Raw genomic sequence first — 23,174 nt, forward strand, 5'->3', positions numbered from 1 at the left:
TTTCAATTCCTTTATGTTAATGTTTGTCGGTCATATGATTTTCTTCTTTCGTTCATGCCAAGCCCACATGAAAAATATGAGTGGGATGGAGGATTACATTGTGGTGCTTCTTCCTTTTTGATTGCTTACTATAAGTCTATTAGTTTCTAGCATGTTTGAGTCTAGAAAGACCTTTGCTATGTGTTTTCAGGCTAAGCATTATTTGTTCCATTTGAATTTTTTGTTAGTTGTGTATGCTATGCAAGTTAATTTTATTCCTTTGTCTGACTTGGTTCTATGTGTTAGAATTCAAACCTACCTAACTAACCAATATTATTGTCTATCTGACATTCTCTAGCGGGAGTGTCCCTATGGTTACGCCTAGGAGAGTAAGTCACAATAGTTGCCCCCGCTCCCCACCCCCCCCCCCCCCCCCTCTTTCGTTTAGCAAAAAAAAGAAAAGAAAAAATCGTTTGTTATGTTTTATTATTTCATAGCTCTAACAGCCAAAGCTCCCTTTCTCCACCCCTTAGGACGAATTGGTTTTCTGTGGTCATAGGGGGAATTTTGTAGTGGCTGCTTCTTCTGCTTTACCTACAATCTACATATGTTCTTGCAAATATATATAAATATATATATATATATATATATATTTATATATTCAAACCCAACTACTAGATTGATATGTGGCTCACGTCCAGTACAGTGTTTTAGAAGGTTTATCTTTATTTTTTATGAAAAAAAAAAGTGTCATTCAAAATTTGAATGCTTTTTTTTTTCACAATTTCTTATTAAAATTATGAAGTTTCAAAATTAAAAGCAGACAATTATTAATTAGAAAAAAGCAAGAAAATAAGTTTAAATTGCACAAAAGATATTTATAATAATATTGTACTAACTTATAACTTATATATTCATTTTAAATTTTGATTTAAATTTTTTTTAAATTCAAATTAACAAAACAATTTCGTTATGTCGTTATGAAGTTTTCCTATAAATAAATAAAAAAAACATTACGAAGCAGACAATTATCACTTAGAAAATAAGAAAGCAAATATGTTTAAATTGCTCAAAAGATATATACAATATTACTCATATATTTATTTTAAATGTTTATTTTTTTAAATCCCAATTAATGAACAAACATTTTTATTATGTCAATTTCTCTTCAAAATGACCATTGTTAACCATAGAGTTTCATAGTAGAATATTATCAATAGTAATCAATATTTTTAACAGATAAAAAAAATAAGAACATGTGAATCTTAAATTTTCATAACATTTATTAATTTAAATCTATGTGAATCTTAAAATTTTATTATACAATATTTTGAAGATTTTCTATATATAATAGAAATATGATATAAAATATGCATGCTTCCAAAATTCATAGAGTGCACTAATAATTAATTTCTAGTAAACTATTGTAAGGACTCAATTTGTAACGACCCAAAATGATATTGGGTTCGCATGTAAAAAGGCCCAAACAATATAATTTGTAGCGTGGGTTTGAAAGGCTAGGCCTTGGTCACCGGACGGCGGTTAGTCGTGGTGTTCATACAACAGTAAGCCATGTTCACTCGAGGAGTCATTCTCCTCGATACGGTCTGGGAGGCTCTGGCTTTTGGCCTTTTTTCCCAGCCCCTTTTTCTGGATTGCTTACTTCTCTTTTTATATTAGTTTGTATCCCTTATCCAACGTCCACGTGTAGGTTCGACTTTCTAGGACTGATACTTGTCCCATCAGTCCATACCCAAAGTGGTTGGGGGTGGTTGTAAAAGCTGAAGAGCATGGTTCTGTCAGGTGCAGAGTATTCAATGGCAGTAATGGCAACCTTCTTTTTGTCTTTGGTCACCATACTGTCCAGCGGTCCTTTCTCTATCAACATAGATATTTTAGATTTTTCCCAAAACTGTTCATATATCGTTCTTGCCCTTTCTTTCAAGAGGGCCTCGGGGATGCCGAGGACAGAATCATCCACGGCTGTGTCTCAAGATTACTTGGACTTTTATTATACGTCCTCGGCCATATCCCTCCTCGGCTTGGGCCTTGGGCCCTAATGTAAAAATGGGCCAGGGTCACATATTATTGGGCCCCACAATAGCCCCTCAAAATCCTGCTACCCCACCTCTTGGTCGGGGAGGAGGATTTTGCTGATGTCGGGCCTATATCATGGCTTACCCAGCTTTGTCCCTCATTAATGTCGGTGTCTCTTCATCTGCCTAGAAAATGCGCCGGGTTACGAGACATTCTTTTAGATTTACTCACGATGCGCTCCTGCCGTTCCCGTGTACGAGGTGCGTTTTTAATAACTTTCCTTTACGAGGCCAATCAAATCTGACGGTTGTAGATAACGTTGGGGAGTTGAATGGACATTATCTCGTTTACAGCTCTTCTTGGAAATCTGTACGGGTTAAATGCCACTGAACTTACCTTCCATATAAGAAGCAAGACAAGAGAGTACTTCCTTTGCATAGTGACCCTTTAACTTTTCTAAAGCCTTAAACCTTAGGTTACGCTCAAAGTTTTCCTTACCAGCACAATTTAAACTTAGAGCGTGACATGTTTGGGGTAAAAGTGGGGGTGAAGGAACCACATCCTCTCTAGAAGCACCGTGTCCCTTCGAAACTTAAGATGGCTCGGTCAGGGCAGGGTAGGCAGAGACTCAAGATATTTCTCATCTTCTTTCAGCCAAAATCTGAAGCAGGCGTTAATCGCATCAAGCTTTTGATGCAACTGAGCTGGGGTTGCTCACCATCAGTACCATCCGTTCTCCTTCGAGCATAGCTAATATGGCACCAGCGTGTTAGGAGTCAGGGCTGACGCAAGGACTAAGTATCCCTGCTTCTTCCTCTCTTCCTTTACTGGTTCCTCCTTTTGCCTCCCCTTCTTCTTCTTTCCCATCACCAGATCCATCCTCGTGCTTTTACTTCTTCCTCTTCTTCTCCTTATCCATCAAAGGGGGTCTCCTTCTCATACACGGTCACTACTGGAGCAGAGTTTAGAAAGATTCATCGTTTCATTGTATTTTATTTTTTTATTTTTGCTTCTGTAATTAGCTTTCTGTATAGGCTTGTTTAAGCCCCTCATTGTACGTTGTACTACTTCTTTATATTTAATAAAAGTTGACATTATTTTATTCTATGTATTCTTTCTTTTCTGCAATAGTTATGCTATGAATGGATGTGCCATTATGTGATTTTTTTTTTTATTACTCAGAATGATACTTAGGGCCGAAACCCCTGCTAAGAAAAAGATATATTTATGAACTTATTGACACTATTCGGCACAATAATGCCGACCTGAAAAAACAATACTTAGGGCCAAAGCCCTTGTTAAGAAAAAGACATTATTCCGAGGTTATTGAAACTATACAGCGCAATAATGCCGACCTGGAAAAGGTTACATACCCAAGACTAAATAAGATGATAGCTAAATGCTCGGTACTGTGTAGGAGATAATCATCCGAGGAGGGGTAACCCACAATGAGCTGCCCATGCGGGTCGCCAAGTACTAGGGTGCTTTGCCACCCTCTTAATATCCTTCATAGCCTTAGCCATTTTTGGCATCGGGTCCGAGGATTGAAGTATGATTGTACCGAATTTAAACGTTCGTTTGCATCAATTCCTTTAGAATTGAGGGTCCAAGGATAGGTCGGGATCTTCATTCCGTCTAGGACTTAATCCGACTCTTAGTATCTAATCATCCCGTAGGTCTGAGCAATCTAGAATTCTCCTTAAGTGGTTGACTTCTCCGTAGGTTTGAGTCCGAGGACCATACAATACCTTGGTTCTGTCAAAAACTTGATTTTTAAGTAGTTGGTTTCCCGATAGTAGTTGGTTTCCCCATAGTAGTAGTTGGTTTCCCCATAGGTTTGAGTCCGAGGACCATGCAATACCTTGGTTCTGTCCAAAACTTGATTTTTAAGTAGTTGGTTTCCCCATAGGTTTGAGTCTGAGGACCATGCAATACATTGGTTCTGTCCAAAACTTGATTTTTAAGTAGTTGGTTTCCCCATAGGTTTGAGTCTGAGGACCATGCAATACCTTGGTTCTGTGAAAAACTTAATTTTTAAGTAGTTGGTTTCCCCATAGGTTTGAGTCCGAGGACCATGCAATACCTTGGTTCTGTCCAAAACTTAGATATTTGCTTTAAGTAGGGGGGTTAGCCCCTCGGCCAAGTCGTGGGCCACTGGTTTAGGGGGATTAGCTCCTCGGCCAAGCCCCTAGAAACATCTGCACCACTGATGCTTCGAAGCGTAGCCCCTAATGGAAAAATATAGCCCCTAGTGGAACTTTGTGTTAGGGCGCTACAACGGGCTGTTGGAAGTGATGGGGGGACTTTCTTGACCCACCGCCTGTGCCAACACACAAGCCTTTCCCACAGACGGCGCCAATTGTAAGGACTCGATTTGTAACGACCCAAAATGATATTGGGTTCGCACGTAAAAAGGCTCAAACAATATAATTTGTAGAGCGTGGGTTTGAAAAGTTAGGCCTTGGTCACCGGACGGTGGTTAGTCGTGGTGTTCATACAACAGTAAGCCATGTTCGCTCGAGTAGTCATTCTCCTCGATACGGTTTGGAAGGCTCTGGCTTTTGGCCTTTTTTCCAGCCCCTTTTTCTGGATTGCTTACTTCTCTTTTTATATTAGCTTGTATCCCTTATCCAACGTCCACGTGTAGGTTCGACTTTTCAGGACTGATACTCGTCCCATCAGCCCATACTCAAAGTGGTTGGGGGTGGTTGTAAAAGCTGAAGTGCATGGTTCTGTCAGGTGCAGAGTATTCAATGGCAGTAATGGCAGCCTTCTCTTTGTCTTTGGTCGCCATACTGTCCAGCGGTCCTTTCTCTATCAACATAGATATTTTAGGTTTTTCTCAAAACTGTTCCTATATCGTTCTTGCCCTTTCTTTCAAGAGGGCCTCGGGGATGCCGAGGACAGAATCATCCACGGCTATTTCTCAAGATTACTTGGACTTTTATTATACGTCCTCGGCCATATCCCTCCTCGGCTCGGGCCTTGGGACTCAATGTAAAAATGGGCCAGGGTCACATATTATTGGGCCCCACAACTATTTTTTAAAAATAAATTGCAAATTGATTTCATTCACATTCAAAGACCTTTTATTAAATTTATGAATATTTTTGTTGTCTTAAAAGTCCAAATTTTTAACATAAAAGAGCTCTTTTTATGGATAAATATCATAGTGTACTTTATAAAATATTATTCAAATATCATACACATATAATGTTTATGTTTATCGTTATGGTAATGGTTTTTTTTACATTTGCCTTGAAAGCACTTGTGCACATATATATACTAGCATCTACCAAATTAAGGTTATAAAAATAAATGAAAACTAGTTAGTTACAGATGAAAATTAAAAAAAATAAAAAAAATAAAAATTGTCTTAAGGTAAATAGAAACTAATATAACATTAAGTAACATAACATTGGTGTTTCTCAAAAAAAAAAAAAAAAGTAACATAACATTGGAGATGACAACTGCAACATGCGCATATTTAATTTTCAAATGTCTTTTATTCTTAATTAAAAAAAAAAATTTGAGTGAGGGAGAGAAAATTTTATCTATAAAGATTGTAATAAGGAGTTCAATTAAACAAATAAAGTAACCGCATATTGTAGAATTGAGGTAGTAGGTTATAGAATGCTGCACTGAAATCGATATGTAATGCTCCCTCATAACGGGAACAAAATTACATAGTCTTATGTTATTGCAATACATAAAGAAATCAAAATAATTCATTTTCTCTCTATTAACTGAATTTTTGGTATGAAAAAAACTTAATTTTTTTTCTCATTTACTAATTGAAGGCATTTCCAAAAATTATATAAATATGAACAAAAATATTAATTCTTCCAAAATCCATAAAGTCTAGATATAATTAATTTCATTTATGCTATTTAAAACAAAATATTTTTGCAAATTTTATGTAAGTGTTATATCAAATTGCTTTCGTTCACATTCAAAGGTGTTTTGTAAAATATAATAATATTTTTTTGTCCTAAAAAGTCCAAATTTTTAACATAAACATCTATTTTTAGAGTTAATATCAAATTGTGAACTTCAAAAATATTTAAGTTTATGTTTATGGTTATGTTTCAATGTGTGGGCTCATGCATGATTAAATCTGAATTACATGTCTTAGCGATGTCCTTTCTATGAATAACAACGAAGCATCCATCAAAAATTCATCTTTCATTTCATTATGTTTTGTACGTTTTAAAATGTCTATTTATTACGTTAAAGTAACACATTTTGTATTTCTGCTCATAGGTTCATGGCAAATGCTATTGGAAAGCAATTACAATGAGGAACATAAAACATTGCTCCGTCAATTTCTCCACAATAGCATGCATAATTTTAATAAGATGACATATTCCATGTTTCTAATGTAGTGAATTATTTTACAATTTTACCAGATGTAAATATTTCATGTTTCTACATTCATCCATCAATTTCTTCATAATAGCTTCTGTCAATATTTTCACATGCAATTTTTAAATAGTTTTATAGTTACAATTTCTATACATTTTCACTATATGTAAATATATAAGATTTGCTCAGAGAATCCTTTTATTTCCATTAGAGGTTAATACTGAATTATAGCATCACCTTCCAATCATTGAATCATTGATTATAACATTAACAGAATTGCTAAAACAAAAGATAATTATGGATTACTAACCTCTGAGTACACGTGTGTGTGCTCAAAGGCTCTTAAATTTATTTATTTTTTTGTTGTAAAGGTAAATAATTTCCATTCATCATAATTTGGGATTACTATATTTTCCAATCACGAAAATACCTAAGGGTGTGACAAGTATTTATACAAAAACTTATTTCACCCACAAACACATAATACTCATCACACCCTAGTATGTTTTGGTTAGTTTTATTTTTCTTAATAGATGATTTTTTTTTTCTTATGATTTTTTTTTCTTCTTTTTTATATATTATCTCTATATATTAAGAGGATTCATAAAGTTAGTTATGACTCATAAAATGTCAAAAATACCCCTAATATAATTAGATAACTCTTATTCTTAAAAACAAAAAATAGGGTTCAAATTGTAATTTAAAAAAATTTAAAAAAAAAAAAAAAAAACTACTGCAAAAACTTTTTCCCTAAAAATTAGCACATTATCTATTTAAATATATCTACACACGTTTGATTTTTTTTTTTTTTTTCTAAAAACTAGCACACACTAAATCCAGCAATTTATTCATTTTCAAAATCCTAAATTTTAGTTTCTTAAAAATCCCTTCGTGTGTAACCTCACTAACAATAGACAAATCCAAATTGAAAAATTACATTTAATTCAAAATATATAAAAACCTCATCACATGTGCGAAGCACATGTAACGAGACTAATCTATATAAATAATAATAGATAAAGATAAGAGAAAATTCAATTAAATTTCAAATTGAAATTCAATTTAAGTCTAATTTTGAGCCCCGTGTCCCGTCTAATCTAAATTTTAAAATTTTTGTGCCAAGTGAGTTAATTTAATGTAAAAATTGGATTTTAATTAGAATTTGATTTTGCGACATGTGTCCCATTTAATCTAATTTTTCTAATTTTTGTGCCAAATGAGTTAATTTAGTGTAAAAAATGAGTTAATTTAGTTTAGAGAAAATCCAATTAGATTCTATAATTGAATTTCAATTTTGCGTCATGTGTCATAAATTATTTATTTTTAAAGAGGGTTTTATTTCTTAATTTTGGAATCAAATGTGAGACCATATCATAAATATTCATTCAAGTGAGTTATTGTGTACAAAAACTAAAGAGTTTAGAATTAATGAACATAAAAATATTTTAAAAAATGGACAATTTACATTTTCTACCTGATAACATTCTTACAAGACTTTTTAAAGAGTTAAAAAAAAAAAATAAGAATAACTATCAATAATATTTAAATTATATATGTAAGAATTATATTATGCATTTTAATGTGTATCTTTTAAGTATATTTTTGCATATGAATGGGGTTACAAACTAGTATATATTAATAGTTAAAGCTCAAAGAAAATCTAATTAAATTTTAATTGGATTCTCAATTTTGCGCCACATGTCCTGTTCAATTTTTAATTTTGTGCCAAGTAAATTATTGAGTGTAAAGTTCGAGGAGTCCAAATCCAATTAGATTCTAAATTGAAGTCCAATTTTCGCCATGTGTCCATTTCAGTTTTTAATTTTTGTGGTAAGTAAATTATTGGGTGCAAAAAACAAAAGAGTCTAAACCAATTAAATTCTAAATCACACACACACACACACACATATATAATGAAAAATCATTACATATTTTAGAAATGTATGGTTTAATATCATGTATAATTTTAATTTGAACATCTTCTATGAAAAAAAAAATGTATAATTTGAACTGTATAATTGTAATTATTTTTAATTGTACCTGTGCATATACACGTGATTACATATTAATTAAGTTAAAATACTAAAGCTCACAATAACATCTGGTACTTTATAATGCACATAATAACCATTAACTGCACTAGACCAAAACAATGATCCTGCACTGCTTCAGTTATTTCAATATCAAATTTAACATATTCCCTTGTCTAGTGTCTCAACCTGAGATTCAGTCACATTGATAAGAAACTATGATATCATCCTTTATTTATTTTTTTTTTTTTTTTTTTTTTTTTTTTTTTTTTTTTTTTTTTTTTTGCTTTTTACATGAGAAATCTTTCCTATGAGCTACCGAGCCATTGCCATGCTTTATATATTTGATAAGTAATAGATTTTATTTTGGTAACAGTTAAAGAATGATGTTAATTGCAAGAGAATTAGAATATTTTGCTGTTACTGCTTATCTAGTTTGGAAGCAACGAAATTGCCTTGTCTTTGAAGGATCCAAAAATAAAATAAAAATCAGGGTTTAATTTGTGATCCGTTTAAAGTGTAGCGTTCAAAGTGAAAATTTACTGTTTTTCAGCTTGTTGGAAAGCATTAAATAAAATATAAAACGAGGAAAAAATGACATGAAATCTGCTGTAGCACAATGGCAATTCTTGATGATAATTGTAGAATCCAGGTTCAAAATTCTGGCAGCGGAAAACTCCTTTTTTGTTGTATTTTTAGTGGGCCAGACAAGATTAGATCTTGTCCTTGGGCCCACTCTTCTTAGAAACTCAATATTGGCCCACTTAATTTTTTTTTTTTTTTAAAAACATAATAATAAATAAAAATATATTGCATAAAGAACCTATGCTAATCAAACACACCCAAAATGATCACCTTCAGAGTTTATTTATTTATTTATTGGCTTTCATTGCTTTTAGATTTAAAAAAGATATTATTAATTTCTTTATAGTGTGAGAACAACTGTGGATTACAATTTTCTTTTTATTGTAACGCTATAGATTTTCTATTTTTTAGGATTTTTTTTTTTTTTTTTTTTTTAGAAGATACTTGAGTGACTACTCAAATAGGTATAATATTAGCTGAGACTGGAATTGGAAGATTTAAAATTTGAGTGCAAGTGGTGTGGTTGGAAGGATTGCAGCTTGGTTGGGGTTGAATTTGAGATTCATTGTGAAATGGGCGGCTTTAGACAAGGTTGAAGTCTTGAAGATCATAAAGAACTTGACTAAAGTTGAAATAAAAAAGGTTATGATTATACCATTTCTTTTCTAACCAGAAACAACAACAACAAAAAACAAAATTTTTTATATTTGGTAGCTACATACAACTCGACAAAAATGGAGGAACATAATACATATAACTGACCCTAACTAATCTGTTGAGAATTCATAGCCAACCTCAAATTTCGGATCTAAGGTTTTGTTGTTGTTGTTATTGGTAGCTACAAGCAACTTGATAAAACTGGCTAATAAAATAGCCGAAGTCAATACCATTTTACACATATCCTTGAAGTAAATCAATAAAACAAATTTGACATGCAAAATTGTTGAGTACCATCATGTCAATTAGTTGTCTTCCTCTTCTTTGACCTCTTTGCATGAGATTTTGCTTTCTTCTTTGATAAATTAGTGGGCTATTTCAGCTTCTTGCTTTGATGCCTTTGAGGAACTCGCTTCTCATCGTCGTCATCCTCAATAGAGAGCGTATCACAAACAGACTCTTCTTCATCAGAACTGAGTAACAACACTTCTACAACATCTTCTTCCACAACTTTCTTGATGTGCTTTACCACCTTTCTCTTCTTTTTCTTCTGTTCCATTATTCAACTACATACATACATGAACACATACTTCTTATTCGAAACATTGAAAAAGAACTCAAATGTTTAAACATCTTATTAAGTGATGAATTCAATTAGAACAAATAAGGCAATAACAACTTATCACCAAAAGTGTTGTTATTGCTTTATTGGTTCTAATTCAAATTCTAGTAATTTATTGCAAAAGTGTTGCGAAAATATTGTAAATGTAGCAATTTTCATACTTTAAATGGAATAAAAATTAAACAATGATTTTTTTCCTAATAAAAATTGATTTGTAAAATAATATAATCCAAAATATGAATATTATCTAAAAAGAGTGGGCCCAATAGGCTCACTAAAAATACAACAAAAATGGTTTCTTTTTTTTATTTTTTTATTTTTGAGAATATTATCTAAAAAGAGTGGGCCCAATAGGCTCACTAAAAATACAACAAAAATGGTTTTTTTTTTTTTTTTTTTTGAGAAACTACAAAAATGGTTTCTTTGTAAAATAATATAATCCAAAATATGCATATTAGAGGGAGCCTAAAACAACAAAAATTATCCGCTGCCAGGATTTGAACCTGGATTCTATAATCATCATATCAAGAATTGCCAATGTGCTACAGCGGATTTCATGTACTATTTATCATCATTATTTTTTTTATTTAGTACTTTTCAACAAGCTGAAAAACAATAAATTTTCACTTTGTACGCTATACTTTAAATGGGACACAAATTAAACCCTGCTTTTATTTTATTTTTTAATTTTTGGATATATCCTTCAAAGACAAGACAATTTCGTTGCTTCCAAACCAGATAAGCAGTAACAGAAAAATCTTCTAATTCTCTTGCAGTTACCAACATTCTTTTAACTGTTACTAAAATAAAATCTATTACTTATCAACATAAATAAACAGATAAAGCATGGCCTTGGCTCGGTAGCTCATGGGAAAAAAAAATTAAGGATGCTATCATAGTTTCTTATCAATGTGACAATCTCGGGTTGAGAAACTAGACAAGTGAATGTGTTACATTTGACATTGAAATAATTGAAGCAGTTCAGGATCATCGTTTTGGTCTAGTGCAGTTAATGGTTAGTAACTTAGTATGTGTAGATAAAGCACCAGATGTTAATGTGAGCTTAGAATTTTAACTTAATGTGATTATGATATTAATTTGGACTTGTTAGGCTTAGGCTTGTCTATTAATTTTCCCAAACTAATCAAAATCCTTTTTTAAAACTGGATTGCAGCTAGAACAGACTTGCTAAGTATTCAAGGGGTGTAAAAACTGATCGACAATTTATCATATACAACATATCATAGTAATCATAGAAGTATTACAAGCCAGTACAGCCTCAAGAAAATAAAATCGTAGCACTACTACAAGCTAGTACATGCACATGAAAATAAACTAATAAAATACAAGTCTCTAGTACTTCTTGAAGCTTCCAAATCAATTGTCAACCGCTTGTTCTCCAAGCCTCTACTATGTCTTCGTAGTTTGTATGGCGAAATTATTATGTTACCTGTTTCTTGCCCACTATTGTTGTGCTTTGCCCTCCTATATATCATTTCATTCATTTGTTTAAAGATGATTTGCAATTTCTTGATCTGAGCCTAAATTTTGGGGGCTTAATCTTCCTTAAGCTTTGGAAATTATTTCTTCTAGTTCAGTTTTTCGACCATGAGCCCTTACCAAAAGTTCAGTTGGCTGCATGTTAGTTTTGATTCACAGACAGATCATTTTGATATGACATTGTTTAACCTTTGCAGTGAACTTAAGTCTGGATTCTTGTGGCTCAAGTGAAGTCATATAATTTTTTTAGTATGACTGAATCTAATTCATGTTGATACAATGGAAATACTATATTGATAATGCCATATAAGAAGGATTGGTACCTCCCAGGCACATAAGTGCTTGGGGTCCAAGGAGGGGAGGGTAGGGTTATAGCATTAGGATTTTGAACCAATATAAAAAAACAAATAAATAAATTTTTTTTTTAAATGCCATATAAGAAGGAAAACATCTTTAAAGCAACTTTGGTTGCATTTCCTTTTTTTTCTTTTTGACTAATTTAAATTTCTCTGCATTTCAGCTCAGAGGATGCTTTTTGGTCTTGGGCCATTTCTCGGTGGAATTATTCTTGTTGCATTTGCCCTTGCTTTCCATCTTGAGCATGCTTTTCTAATGGGTGTAGCTTTTGGCATTGCCTTTGTCCTTAGTACTTGGTGACCATCACAGCTACTTTTCTCTTCAAAATTGGATTTATTCCTCTTGCATTACTGCTTGCAATGGGAGCTGCATTCGTCCAAGCTACAGGTTCTAGTGTCTTGAAGCTTGCAGGTCGCAAAAGAGCTTCAGTGAATAACTTGCCTACGGTAACTACTTTCCCGGTTAATGTTCACACATTTCAGTCATTCATGTCATGTGCAGCAGTTGCCTTTCATGCTTTGGCTGAGGGATTTCCAAGTGGCTACATCAAAAGCTCTCATGGTCCTTCTTGTCTCTCTACATGGGTTCCCTTCTGTTGCAGCTGTGGCCAGCTGCATATTTGGGGCTACTGACCGCTGGTCGCTGGCATGGGCCCCTTGCAGCTGCTGCCCTAATTGGGTTTACAGGTCCTTTATCCGCAATTGGATCCATACTCGCGGGAATTGACTACACAGGTCTAGACCATGTGATGGTGTTTGCTAATGGGGGATTACTCCCAAGCTTTGGAAGAATTATCAAGAGGTAAGGTTGGAGACACAAAAAGGCAGTTACGGAGTTGCAGTGGGAGTGGTGTTTGCTGCTATGTGTTTAACATTCACTAAGTTGGTTTGCTTGCACACACCTTACTGCAACTCTTCACCAGAGGCTGACAGATGAGTTGATATTGTTGCAGCTCATGCTTATGTGTAATTATTAGGTGCCCATGTTTGTGGTTAGCATGGTCATCTTTCAACATTTGAGCTTAACACTTATGCTCGGCACCCCTAAAAAATTGCAGAAGAGATTCAGTGCAAAGGGGCTGTTATAAAGGAAATGTTCCTCAAAAGTATGTCAGGAGATGAGAGGTTTCCTATAGTGCTCATAGATAATATCATTATTTTCCCCTTCTTTTATAGAAAGAACAAATAAAATAAGATTTGAAGTTTTCCTTTCATTGTCCGTTTACTTGGCATCGTTATGATTCAAACATATTTCACATTTAGAGAGGAAAAAAAAATTAAAATGGATTTCGATAAATAACTTTTTTCTCCTATTAGCTGCCAATCTTATTGAGCAGGTATGAAATCGAAATGTTTCTCCTGGAAAATTAAGTACCCCATTGATGCTACCATATGATGAATGTAAGGCTATGGACATTGTTGATTTGTTATACTTTAATTTCTCATAATGACTTTCTATGATTGTCAAACAACTTTCTGTGGTGGTGATTGTGTCTGGTTCCATGCTAATCCTCAGCACAGTTTTTTATTTTATTTTTTAAATTAAGATGAATTTCATTGAAACACAATAGAACCACTATAAACCGAGTCTATGTTTGCCGGAGGCAGGGGGTAACACTATATAGCATATGAGCTACGACAAATTGATACAACCCCAAATCCACCTAGCTTTTGACTCTAGGAGAATTCCAATTGGTAGTTAAGACAAAAGACTTTGTTGATGAGGGATCCTTAAATTTTCTTGCTAACCTCCATTTTGCCTCTTAACATCTCTGCATATGTTTTTTTTTACTTCCTCCTCTGTTTTGACAACACACCACCATAAATTCTATTCTCTATGATATATTTTTCACGGGAAGCTTTGTGCATATTTCTGCAGTAGAATTATTAACCCAATGACAACCCTTTGATATATTTCTTACAGGAAGTATCCTAATTCTATTGATAACGAGTGGGATTAAATAAATTCAATCATGGAAATTGCTGAATTATACCACAATTTTAGTAACAACTAAAGCGACAAACAGAAAAAATAAAAATAAAAACTGAAGCAATACTTCTGGAAATGATGGTTTTAATATATGTCATACTGACTCATACACAAACATGAAATTAGTTGGCCCTCCCAGATTGCATTATGAAACTAGTTGTCCCTGCCAGATTCCATTTACCATTGGATTCTCAAATTTGTTGGCGTCCTATTGAGATCACAACATATAGATTGTTGGAGAATGACCAAAACCCAAGTCTTTGGTAACGGTTTTTCTTTTGTAACACACTTATGGTTGGTTGAACGTCTAGAAAGAGAGAGCAATACAGATTGTAGGAAATTATATATATTAATAATTTACAAGTTCATGCACTATACTGTTTTCTAATCATCATCAACATCGACAAATATTTGGCCTGAAAATTTTGGGTTGACTTCTACGCGTCAAAAAAATAACTCACCATTTTTAAGATATCATACAGAAATCACAAAAATAACAAGAAGTCTCAAACAGAAAACATTTTGATTCGATTAGAGCCAGGCGAAACACATTGAGTTGGGGATACCAAGTATCATCTCCATGAAAACACTTAGAAGTAAGTAGTATTATGACTTTCATATGAGCTAAACTTTGACCGTGATCATGATCCAAGCATATAAGAAAATTGCAAAAACATCACTAACAAAAAGAGCTAAAAACATGAAAGATGGAAACTCCAAACTAAACTAACACTTTCACTTGTAAGTCGACTGATTGCTCTGCAAATCCTTACCCCCATCAATCAACTTCTCCTTCTCTGCAACCAAACCCACCTCCACTGCAACCGGTTTAGCTTCCTCAACGCTCTGAGATCCTGTCAACCTAGCCAATATCACAAAGGACATTCCACCAAGAACATTGTTCAAGCATCTCAGAACCACCACTGAGGACTTAAACGCCAATGGAGGCAACCCTTTAGCCAACAAGAACTCGATCCCATTCAAAGTCTGGTACCTGAAATTACTACTAATCCCCATGTGAAGAGCCCAAGTGAGTGAATTCAACAGAGTAGGAGGAGCCTTATTGGGGGTCTCAAAATTGGGATCCATTTTCTTCCTCATACTGATCAACCCATTTGAAAGTACAGTCCCTACAAGCCCAGCAGCAAACCCAACAGCCGCAAAGACAGCTCCTTTGTACACAAAAGTCCCACATCGATTGAGAAGTGAATAAGCACCAGGCTCAAACATATGGCTGGGGGGACAGCTAGCAAAAATGGCAGGCAAAGAAGGCGATGAAGAAGACAAAGTTGGTGCCAATAGATACATAAGAGTAAAGTTTAGTATGGATCCAACGACTAGAGTTGAGAACACGAAATCGAGCTCGTTGAGACCAAAGTTGGGTCGAGAAGCCATGTCTCCGAGAACACAAGCAGTGACACCCACCAACTCTTCCATTAGAACCTTGAAAGGAAACTGTGGATCTGCTGCAACTCTCGATCTCCACCCATTCAAAAACAAACCCAATATCCCAAATCCCCCAGAAGACTTAGACGATGAAGAATCATCACCAGAACCGCTCCCATCTCCTCCTCCTCCTCCTCCATTGCCGCCGCCACGTCCGATTCCAGCGCCGCCGTCGCTGCCTCCGCCGGCAAAAGGCAATAAATTGTTGGGTTTTAGATTTAGAGAACGCTTTTGATTATTAAAATTGAGAGATGCTGATGATGATGAAGAATGTGGAAACGAAATTGATGCAGGTGGGGCAGCATCGACTCGACTATCGCTAACGTTGTTGTTGTTGCAGCGATATTGTCTGGGATTATTAGAGTAACGAATCTGAAGCTGAGCCGCCATGCTTGCCATCTTTTGTTTATTTCTATAAAACTAAAACGAAAAAGCAAAAGGGTTTTAAGGAATCAAGGGTCCGATATACGATGTCAATAACATAGTACCACTTTTATTTACTGTATTATTCAGACGAAATTAATATTTAGTTAGCTAAAATAGGGTAAAGGTTAAATATAGTGATGATTAATACGTACAAAATATTTTCATAATAAATTATAGGTGATAAGTTTTTATTTATTTTAATTTAAATCTAAAAATTAAATTATTTTTTTCTCACTCATAACAACCAATAACAACCCACTACTTAGGATTTATTATAAAAATATTGTAGATATAATATTTCTCAAATAAAATAATAGCTTCTGAGCACGCGCTTTTCTATTTTTTGGGTAAAATTTAATAATTTGCATTCATTATAATTTTAGATTATTACATTTTTCAATCGACTTACAAATTATTAAACTTTACTGAAATTTTTTTTTTTTCATTATAACAACCCACTACTTTGGATTATTACAAATTATTAAACTTTACCCAAATTTTTTTTTTTTTTTTGTGACTAGAAAATTTAATAAGCCTCTGAGCATGCTCACGCATGTTCAGAGGCTAGTCTCTTTTAATTTAGAGATTATTTCTAACATTTTAAAAATTCTTTAACAAAATTAATGAAATCAAAACTTAGGATATAGTTCTAACTTTTTTTGAAAATTTTTAACAAAATTAATGAAATCTTAAACTTAGAATATAAATAAGCACCATTTTACGCCAATGGTGAATTTTTTGTTTAATATTATAAGAGTATTTAGAAAGAAGAAAACAAAAATAAAACAAAATGACCCTCACCAGTTCGGTATTTCACTTTTACTATCCACATCCCATATTTCCTTATTTTTAATAGGTTCAATTAAATCACATTTGGATATTCTTTAAAAAAAAAAAAAAAAAAAACAATCATATTAGGATATAGATTTAGCCAAATACACCAACTCATTTGAATTCAGATTCAAACTTCTCATAATCATTCTATCTTAAAGATACTACAAATTTGAAGCACATTGATATGTTGGAAATGCAATATTTAATCCAAATTTGAAGTGCAATGAAATGTTAGAAATGCATTACTATGAATTTATTTTTAAGAAATACTGCACATTTTTAATTCAACAAATAAAATAATGATATATAAATATGAATGATATTATTGAACATATTATAATAACTTTAAAAAATTAAAAATAAAATTAAGTTGTGATTAATCCAAACTGTAGAGATATTGGGCCCAAGAGTTCATTATCTATTTGTATATTAGGCCTATGGCCCAAACCAAGGACGATGGTTTGTCCGAGGAGGAGAAATCTTTGTTAGAAGAGACTGTGTTAGCAATAAAGAGGTTAGTTTTGGTCATAATGGTTCAAGAGGGTGGGCCGAGGATAAATGCATCCTCGACTGGACAAAGTCAAGATCTGAAAAGGTAGTCTGTCGACCAGGGTAACGTTCTAGGAAATTCTGTTGGGGCGAATAAGCATTGCAAAGACATCAGACAAGGAGGAGTCCTAAAATATCTAAGGAGAAAGTTGCTACCACCGCATTAAATACTCTGCAGCTAACTCTCTGACCGCATTAATGTAGAGGTAATACCTGAACAGTAGCTTTCAGCCTTACAACTACTACCTAAAGACTTTAGGAATGGGCTGATGAAACAAATATCAAGATCAACTAATCTAACCTACACGTGGAGAGTAGAGATGAAAAGGAAAAAGGGTATAAAAGAAGGGGGAGCAATCAAAATAGGGGATCAAGAAATTAAAAAAGAAACACTGTAACAATTAAGAACTAACTTTGTAATCAAACCTGAAAGAAATATATAAGAACTGATCTTCACGGATTATGCCGAGAAATATAACTCTCTGGCCGCATTAATGTGGAGGTGATACCTGAACAGTAGCCTTCAGCCTTACAACTACTACCTAAAGACTTTGGGAAGGGGCTAATGGAACAAGTATCAAGATCAACCAATTTGACCTGCACGTAGAGGGTAGAGATGAAAAGGGAAAAGGGTATAAAAGAAAGGGGAGCAATCAAAATAGGGGATCGAGAAATCAAAAAAGAAACACTATAGCAATCAAGAACTAATTTTGTAATCAAACCTGAAAGAAATATATAAGAACTGATCTTCACGGATTGTGCTGAGAAATATAACTCTCTAGCCACATTAATGTGGAGGTGATACCTGAACAGTAGCCTTCAGCCTTACAACTACTACCTAAAGACTTTGGGAAGGGGCTGATGGAACAAGTATCAAGATCAACCAATCTGACTTGCACGTAGAGGGTAGAGATGAAAAGGGAAAAGGGTATAAAAGAAAGGGGAGCAATCAAAATAGGGGATCGAGAAATCAAGAAAGAAACATTGTAGCAATCAAGAACTAACTTTGTAATCAAACCTGAAAGAAATATATAAGAACTGATCTCCTCGGATTGTGCCAAGGATGATTTTCTTCAGTATAAACCTGTCTAATTTCATTCACTTGTCATCCAAATCTACTTTAATGTTTGTCTGATTAATTAAAACTCAGTTTTCTAACCCATTCTCTACAAATTCAATATTTTAGACTTTTTAGGCCGAAATCCATCCACCTTTTGGACTAAGGAACCAAATCTGGTCCTTACACAAACCTTTTACCTTGTTCCTGATTTGCACATTATTGTGAATATCACCAAAAAATAAAAATCATAAGCATCACATATGCTGGTTAGGTTCAAATTGTACCATGCTTTCAAGGTAGCCAATCAATCCATTCATCTCATTATTTTTCCGATCTTCAAACCCTTGAAAGGAACCATTGCATAACATTGTAAAAGATTGTGAGGAAAATTTAAAAACAATAAATGCGTATTTTTTTTCAAAGTAAAATATCATAAATTTTGTCATAATATTTTAAAATTTCAATGCATATGTATTCACATTCTCCTACTATAGAAGGCGTGTTTTGAAGCCAAACTTTCTATAACTGAGGATCCAAAACTCAAACTCAAAAGCAGTAAAATTTGCTAAAGTTACATTTACAAACTAAGTTCACACTATCAATGCGCCATGATCCAAAACTTGTTTCTCATTTACATGTTGCTACTACATTTCTCAATCCTCATTTTATGATATTGCTGAGTATCTTTCCACTTTCTTTTTCATTCTTGTTGATGGTGCAAGCTAAGAGAGCCATCTTTCAACAAAATCATCCGCTAATTAACAATAAAACTAAAATCATCAAATTTGGTGAATACTAAATTACTAATTAATATGAAACTAATAAAACAATTAAAGAATGAAAAGAAAAAGGTTATAAAAATTAAAAATTAAAAAAAAAAAAAAAAAAAAAAAAAAAAAAAAAACACTCTGACCAAAACTCATTAGGATTTAGGAGTTAACCATGGGAAAATCATCTTTTTATGCATAGTAGCACCTTTTGTTTTTTTTTGCTGCGTGCGTTTTTTTCTTTTTTCTTTTTTTTTTTAGTATTGAAGAAAATGAATAGGGAGTCACATACAGTAATTTTACTGAGATTTTAAAACTGTATGTGATGAGAACACAGGCTTCCATCAAAAAAAAAAAAAGAACACAGGCTTAACAAAAGTAATTGTGAGGTGTTTTGTTCCTATAAATTTTGCCAAAAGAAATTTTTTGAATTTTGAACAAAATCAAAACTAACGTGTGGGGAGATTTTTTTTTTTAAAGTAACGTGTAGGATTTTTTTTTTTTTTAATAGTAACTTTGTATTTATCTACTATTTAGTGGAGGTTTATTGTTTTTAATTTTTGTCAATTTAAAATTAAAACCCTAAAAATTTACTAGAAGGATATATAAATGATTGGTAGTGGGGCTGTACGTGGGATTTTTTTAAAAAAATTATTTTTGAATTTAGCTATTGAATTTTCTTATATGTCCCCTTTTTTTTGAAGTGTAATGATAATATGAGGTATTAGGGGTATTTTAGTCAATAGATGTAGAAGTAACTAACTTTTTGAATCTTCTTAATATATAGAGATAAATAACCCCAAAAAAAAAAAATCACCTAAAAATGGGGAATTTGCTATAGTTGCTCCTTAAGGGTATTAACCCTTAGAATTTTTTTTTTAAAATATATATATTGTGACGAAATTATAATATAAAAAAACTGAATTTTAAATAAAATTTGGTATTTTAAAATGGAAAATCATGTTATATACCGTGTGTAACTTGAAAACGTAACTTTAAATCATGCTATATATCGCCGGTTTTAAAAATAGAGAGATAATAAAAAAGGATGAGTAAGAAAGTGTTGTTAATGATCGACCTAAATTAATATTATTCTTCACCTTTCTCTCAAAAAAAATTAGTATTATTCTAAGTTGATTGTTTCTCTTCAAATCATCAATCAATCAATCAATAATGTGCCGGTTTGGATCCAGCTGAAAGTCAAGTCTACGTTTTGCGTTTTACTTTTTTTTTTTTTTTTTCCTACACCGTTTCTGCTTTAGGGGGACAAGAGTACTGTTGAGCACTGTTCATACACTGTTTGGCACTGTTCACGGGTTAAAAAATATTAAAAATGTGTCTCACGATATTATTCACACATTTAAAAATAATTTTGCTACAGTATTTTCAGTTTCAGTAATAACAATAAGTTCAATACAAACAGACCCAATATATATAAAAACATAGGTCTCATGTGGGAGAGTATGAAGTTCAATCTTTTTGAGGATTCTCCCACATTAAAAAGATAATGACTATTTGTTTATTGAATAGACACCAATTAAAAGATATTAACTCTTTTTGTACTAAAGAGACACTAATTAAAAGATAATAACTCTTTGTTTCCTTTTATTCATTGTTTCAAGACTAAACACCAATTAAAAGATAATGTCTCTTTGTTTTCTTTGGTTTATTATTTCAAGACTTTTCCTCTCTTTTCTTTCAAGATTATTTGGTTTTTATCCTCTTGCACTTCTCATTCTTCATATACACATGATCCTAACCATTCATGCCATATATCCCATCTTAATACACATGAAATTATCCAAACCAAGAAGGATGTCCTTAAGTTTCAATCTGCGACTAGTATTAATAATTTACAAGTTCATGCACTATACTGTTTTCTAATCATCATCAACATCGACAAATATTTGGCCTGAAAATTTTGGGTTGACTTCTACGCATCAAAAGGCAAGAAGTATATACACCTTCAAAAAAATAACTCACCATTTTTAAGATATCATACAGAAAATCCCAAAATTAACAAGAAATCTCAAACAGAAAACATTTTGATTCGATTAGAGCCAGGCAAAACACATTGAGTTGGGGCTACCAAGTATCATCTCCATGAAAACACTTAGAAGTAAGTAGTATTATGACTTTCATATGAGCTAAACTTTGACCGTGATCATGATCCAAACATATAAGAAAATTGCAAAAACATCACTAACAAAAAGAGCTAAAAACATGGAAGATGGAAACTCCAAACTAACACTTTCACTTGTAAGTCGACTGATTGCTCTGCAAATTCTCACCCCCATCAATCAACTTCTCCTTCTCTGCAACCAATCCCACCTCCACCGCAACTGGTTTAGCTTCCTCAACGCTCTGAGATCCTGTCAACCTAGCCAATATCACAAAGGACATTCCGCCAAGGACATTGTTCAAGCATCTCAGAACCACCACTGAGGACTTAAACGCCAATGGAGGCAACCCTTTAGCCAACAAGAACTCGATCCCATTCAAAGTCTGGTACCTGAAATTACTACTAATCCCCATGTGAAGAGCCCAAGTGAGTGAATTCAACAGAGTTGGAAGAGCCTTATTGGGGGTCTCAAAATTGGGATCCATTTTCTTCCTCATACTGATCAACCCATTTGAAAGTACAGTCCCTACAAGCCCAGCAGCAAACCCAACAGCTGCAAAAACAGCTCCTTTGTACACAAAAGTCCCACATCGATTGAGAAGTGAATAAGCACCAGGCTCAAACATATGGCTGGGGGGACAGCTAGCTAGCAAAAATGGCAGGCAAAGAAGGCGATGAAGAAGACAAAGTTGGTGCCAATAGATACTTAAGAGTGAAGTTTAGTATGGATCCAACGACTAGAGTTGAGAACACGAAATCGAGCTCGTTGAGACCAAAGTTGGGTCGAGAAGCCATGTCTCCGAGAACACAAGCAGTGACACCCACCAACTCTTCCATTAGAACCTTGAAAGCAAATTGTGGATCTTCTGCAACTCTCGATCTCCATCCATTCAGAAACAAACCCAATATCCCAAATCCCCCAGAAGACTTAGACGATGAAGAATCATCACCAGAACCGTTCCCATATCCTCCTCCTCCTCCGTTACCGCCGCCACGTCCGATTCCAGCTCCGCCGGCAAAAGGCAATAACTTGTTGAGTATTAGATTTAGAGAACGCTTATGATTATTAAAATTGAGAGATGCTAACGATGAAGAATGTGGAAACGAAATTGAAGCAGGTGGGGCAGCATTGAATCGATTATCGCTAAAGTTGTTGTTGTTGTTGCAGCGATATTGTCTGGGATTATTAGAGTAACGAATCTGAAGCTGGGCCGCCATGCTTGCCATCTTTTGTTTATTTCTATAAACTAGTTTTAGTTTTACTAACGTAGTACCACTTTTATAGGAAAACACCTGAAAGTCGGAAAGGTACTTTCTTTTATTTACTGTATTATTTAGACGGAAAAAACCTCTCATGCGCAGCCAGGTGCATGAAACTTGCCTCTTAGAGGCAGATGGACCTCATATTGGCACATGAGATACCAATTCTATTTAAATGAAATAAATAATTAGTTAGGTAAAATAGGGTAAAGGGCAAATAAAAATAACCAAAAGAAAAAAATCACCTAAAAATGGGAATTTGTTATAGTTGCTTCTTGATGGATATATTATGGGTATTAGCTTGGAAAATATATACTTTTTAAAAAAATTATGAAAAAAGCAACTGAATATTAAATAAAATTTGGCATTTAGAATGAAAAATCATGTTACATATACAACAAGACTTAAAATCCTGTTATAAACCGCCAATTTTTTAAATGGATAGAAATAATAAAAACGATGAGTAAAAAAGTGATATCAATGATTGATCTAAAATAATATTAGGGGAAATTACACTTTACCCACATGTGATTTGTCCGAAAAACACTTTACCCACCTGAGGTTTAAAAATTGACATTTTACCCACCTG

At 33.5% G+C, this 23,174-nt stretch overlaps 1 protein-coding gene and 1 pseudogene across 1 annotated transcript; both read right to left on the bottom strand.

Annotated features, from left to right (window-relative positions):
* Positions 1-14,627: 14,627 nt before the first annotated feature.
* LOC126693594 (protein RETICULATA-RELATED 3, chloroplastic-like) lies at positions 14,628-16,021 on the bottom strand. Its single transcript, XM_050389624.1, has one exon. It carries the CDS (start codon positions 15,964-15,966, stop codon positions 14,857-14,859), a length of 1,110 nt encoding a protein of 369 aa, XP_050245581.1. The 5' UTR covers positions 15,967-16,021; the 3' UTR covers positions 14,628-14,856.
* A 5,211-nt stretch (positions 16,022-21,232) lies between these two features.
* Positions 21,233-22,566, bottom strand: LOC126693595 (protein RETICULATA-RELATED 3, chloroplastic-like; annotated as a pseudogene).
* Between the last annotated feature and the right edge of the window lie 608 nt (positions 22,567-23,174).

The sequence above is a fragment of the Quercus robur genome, chromosome 7 (genome assembly GCF_932294415.1).
Source record: "Quercus robur chromosome 7, dhQueRobu3.1, whole genome shotgun sequence".
In the NCBI taxonomy this organism is placed as follows: domain Eukaryota; kingdom Viridiplantae; phylum Streptophyta; class Magnoliopsida; order Fagales; family Fagaceae; genus Quercus; species Quercus robur.

Coding starts and splice junctions, on each gene's coding strand:
- LOC126693594 (XM_050389624.1), bottom strand. CDS start 15,966: ATGGCAAGCATGGCGGCTCAGCTTCAGATTCGTTACTCTAATAATCCC.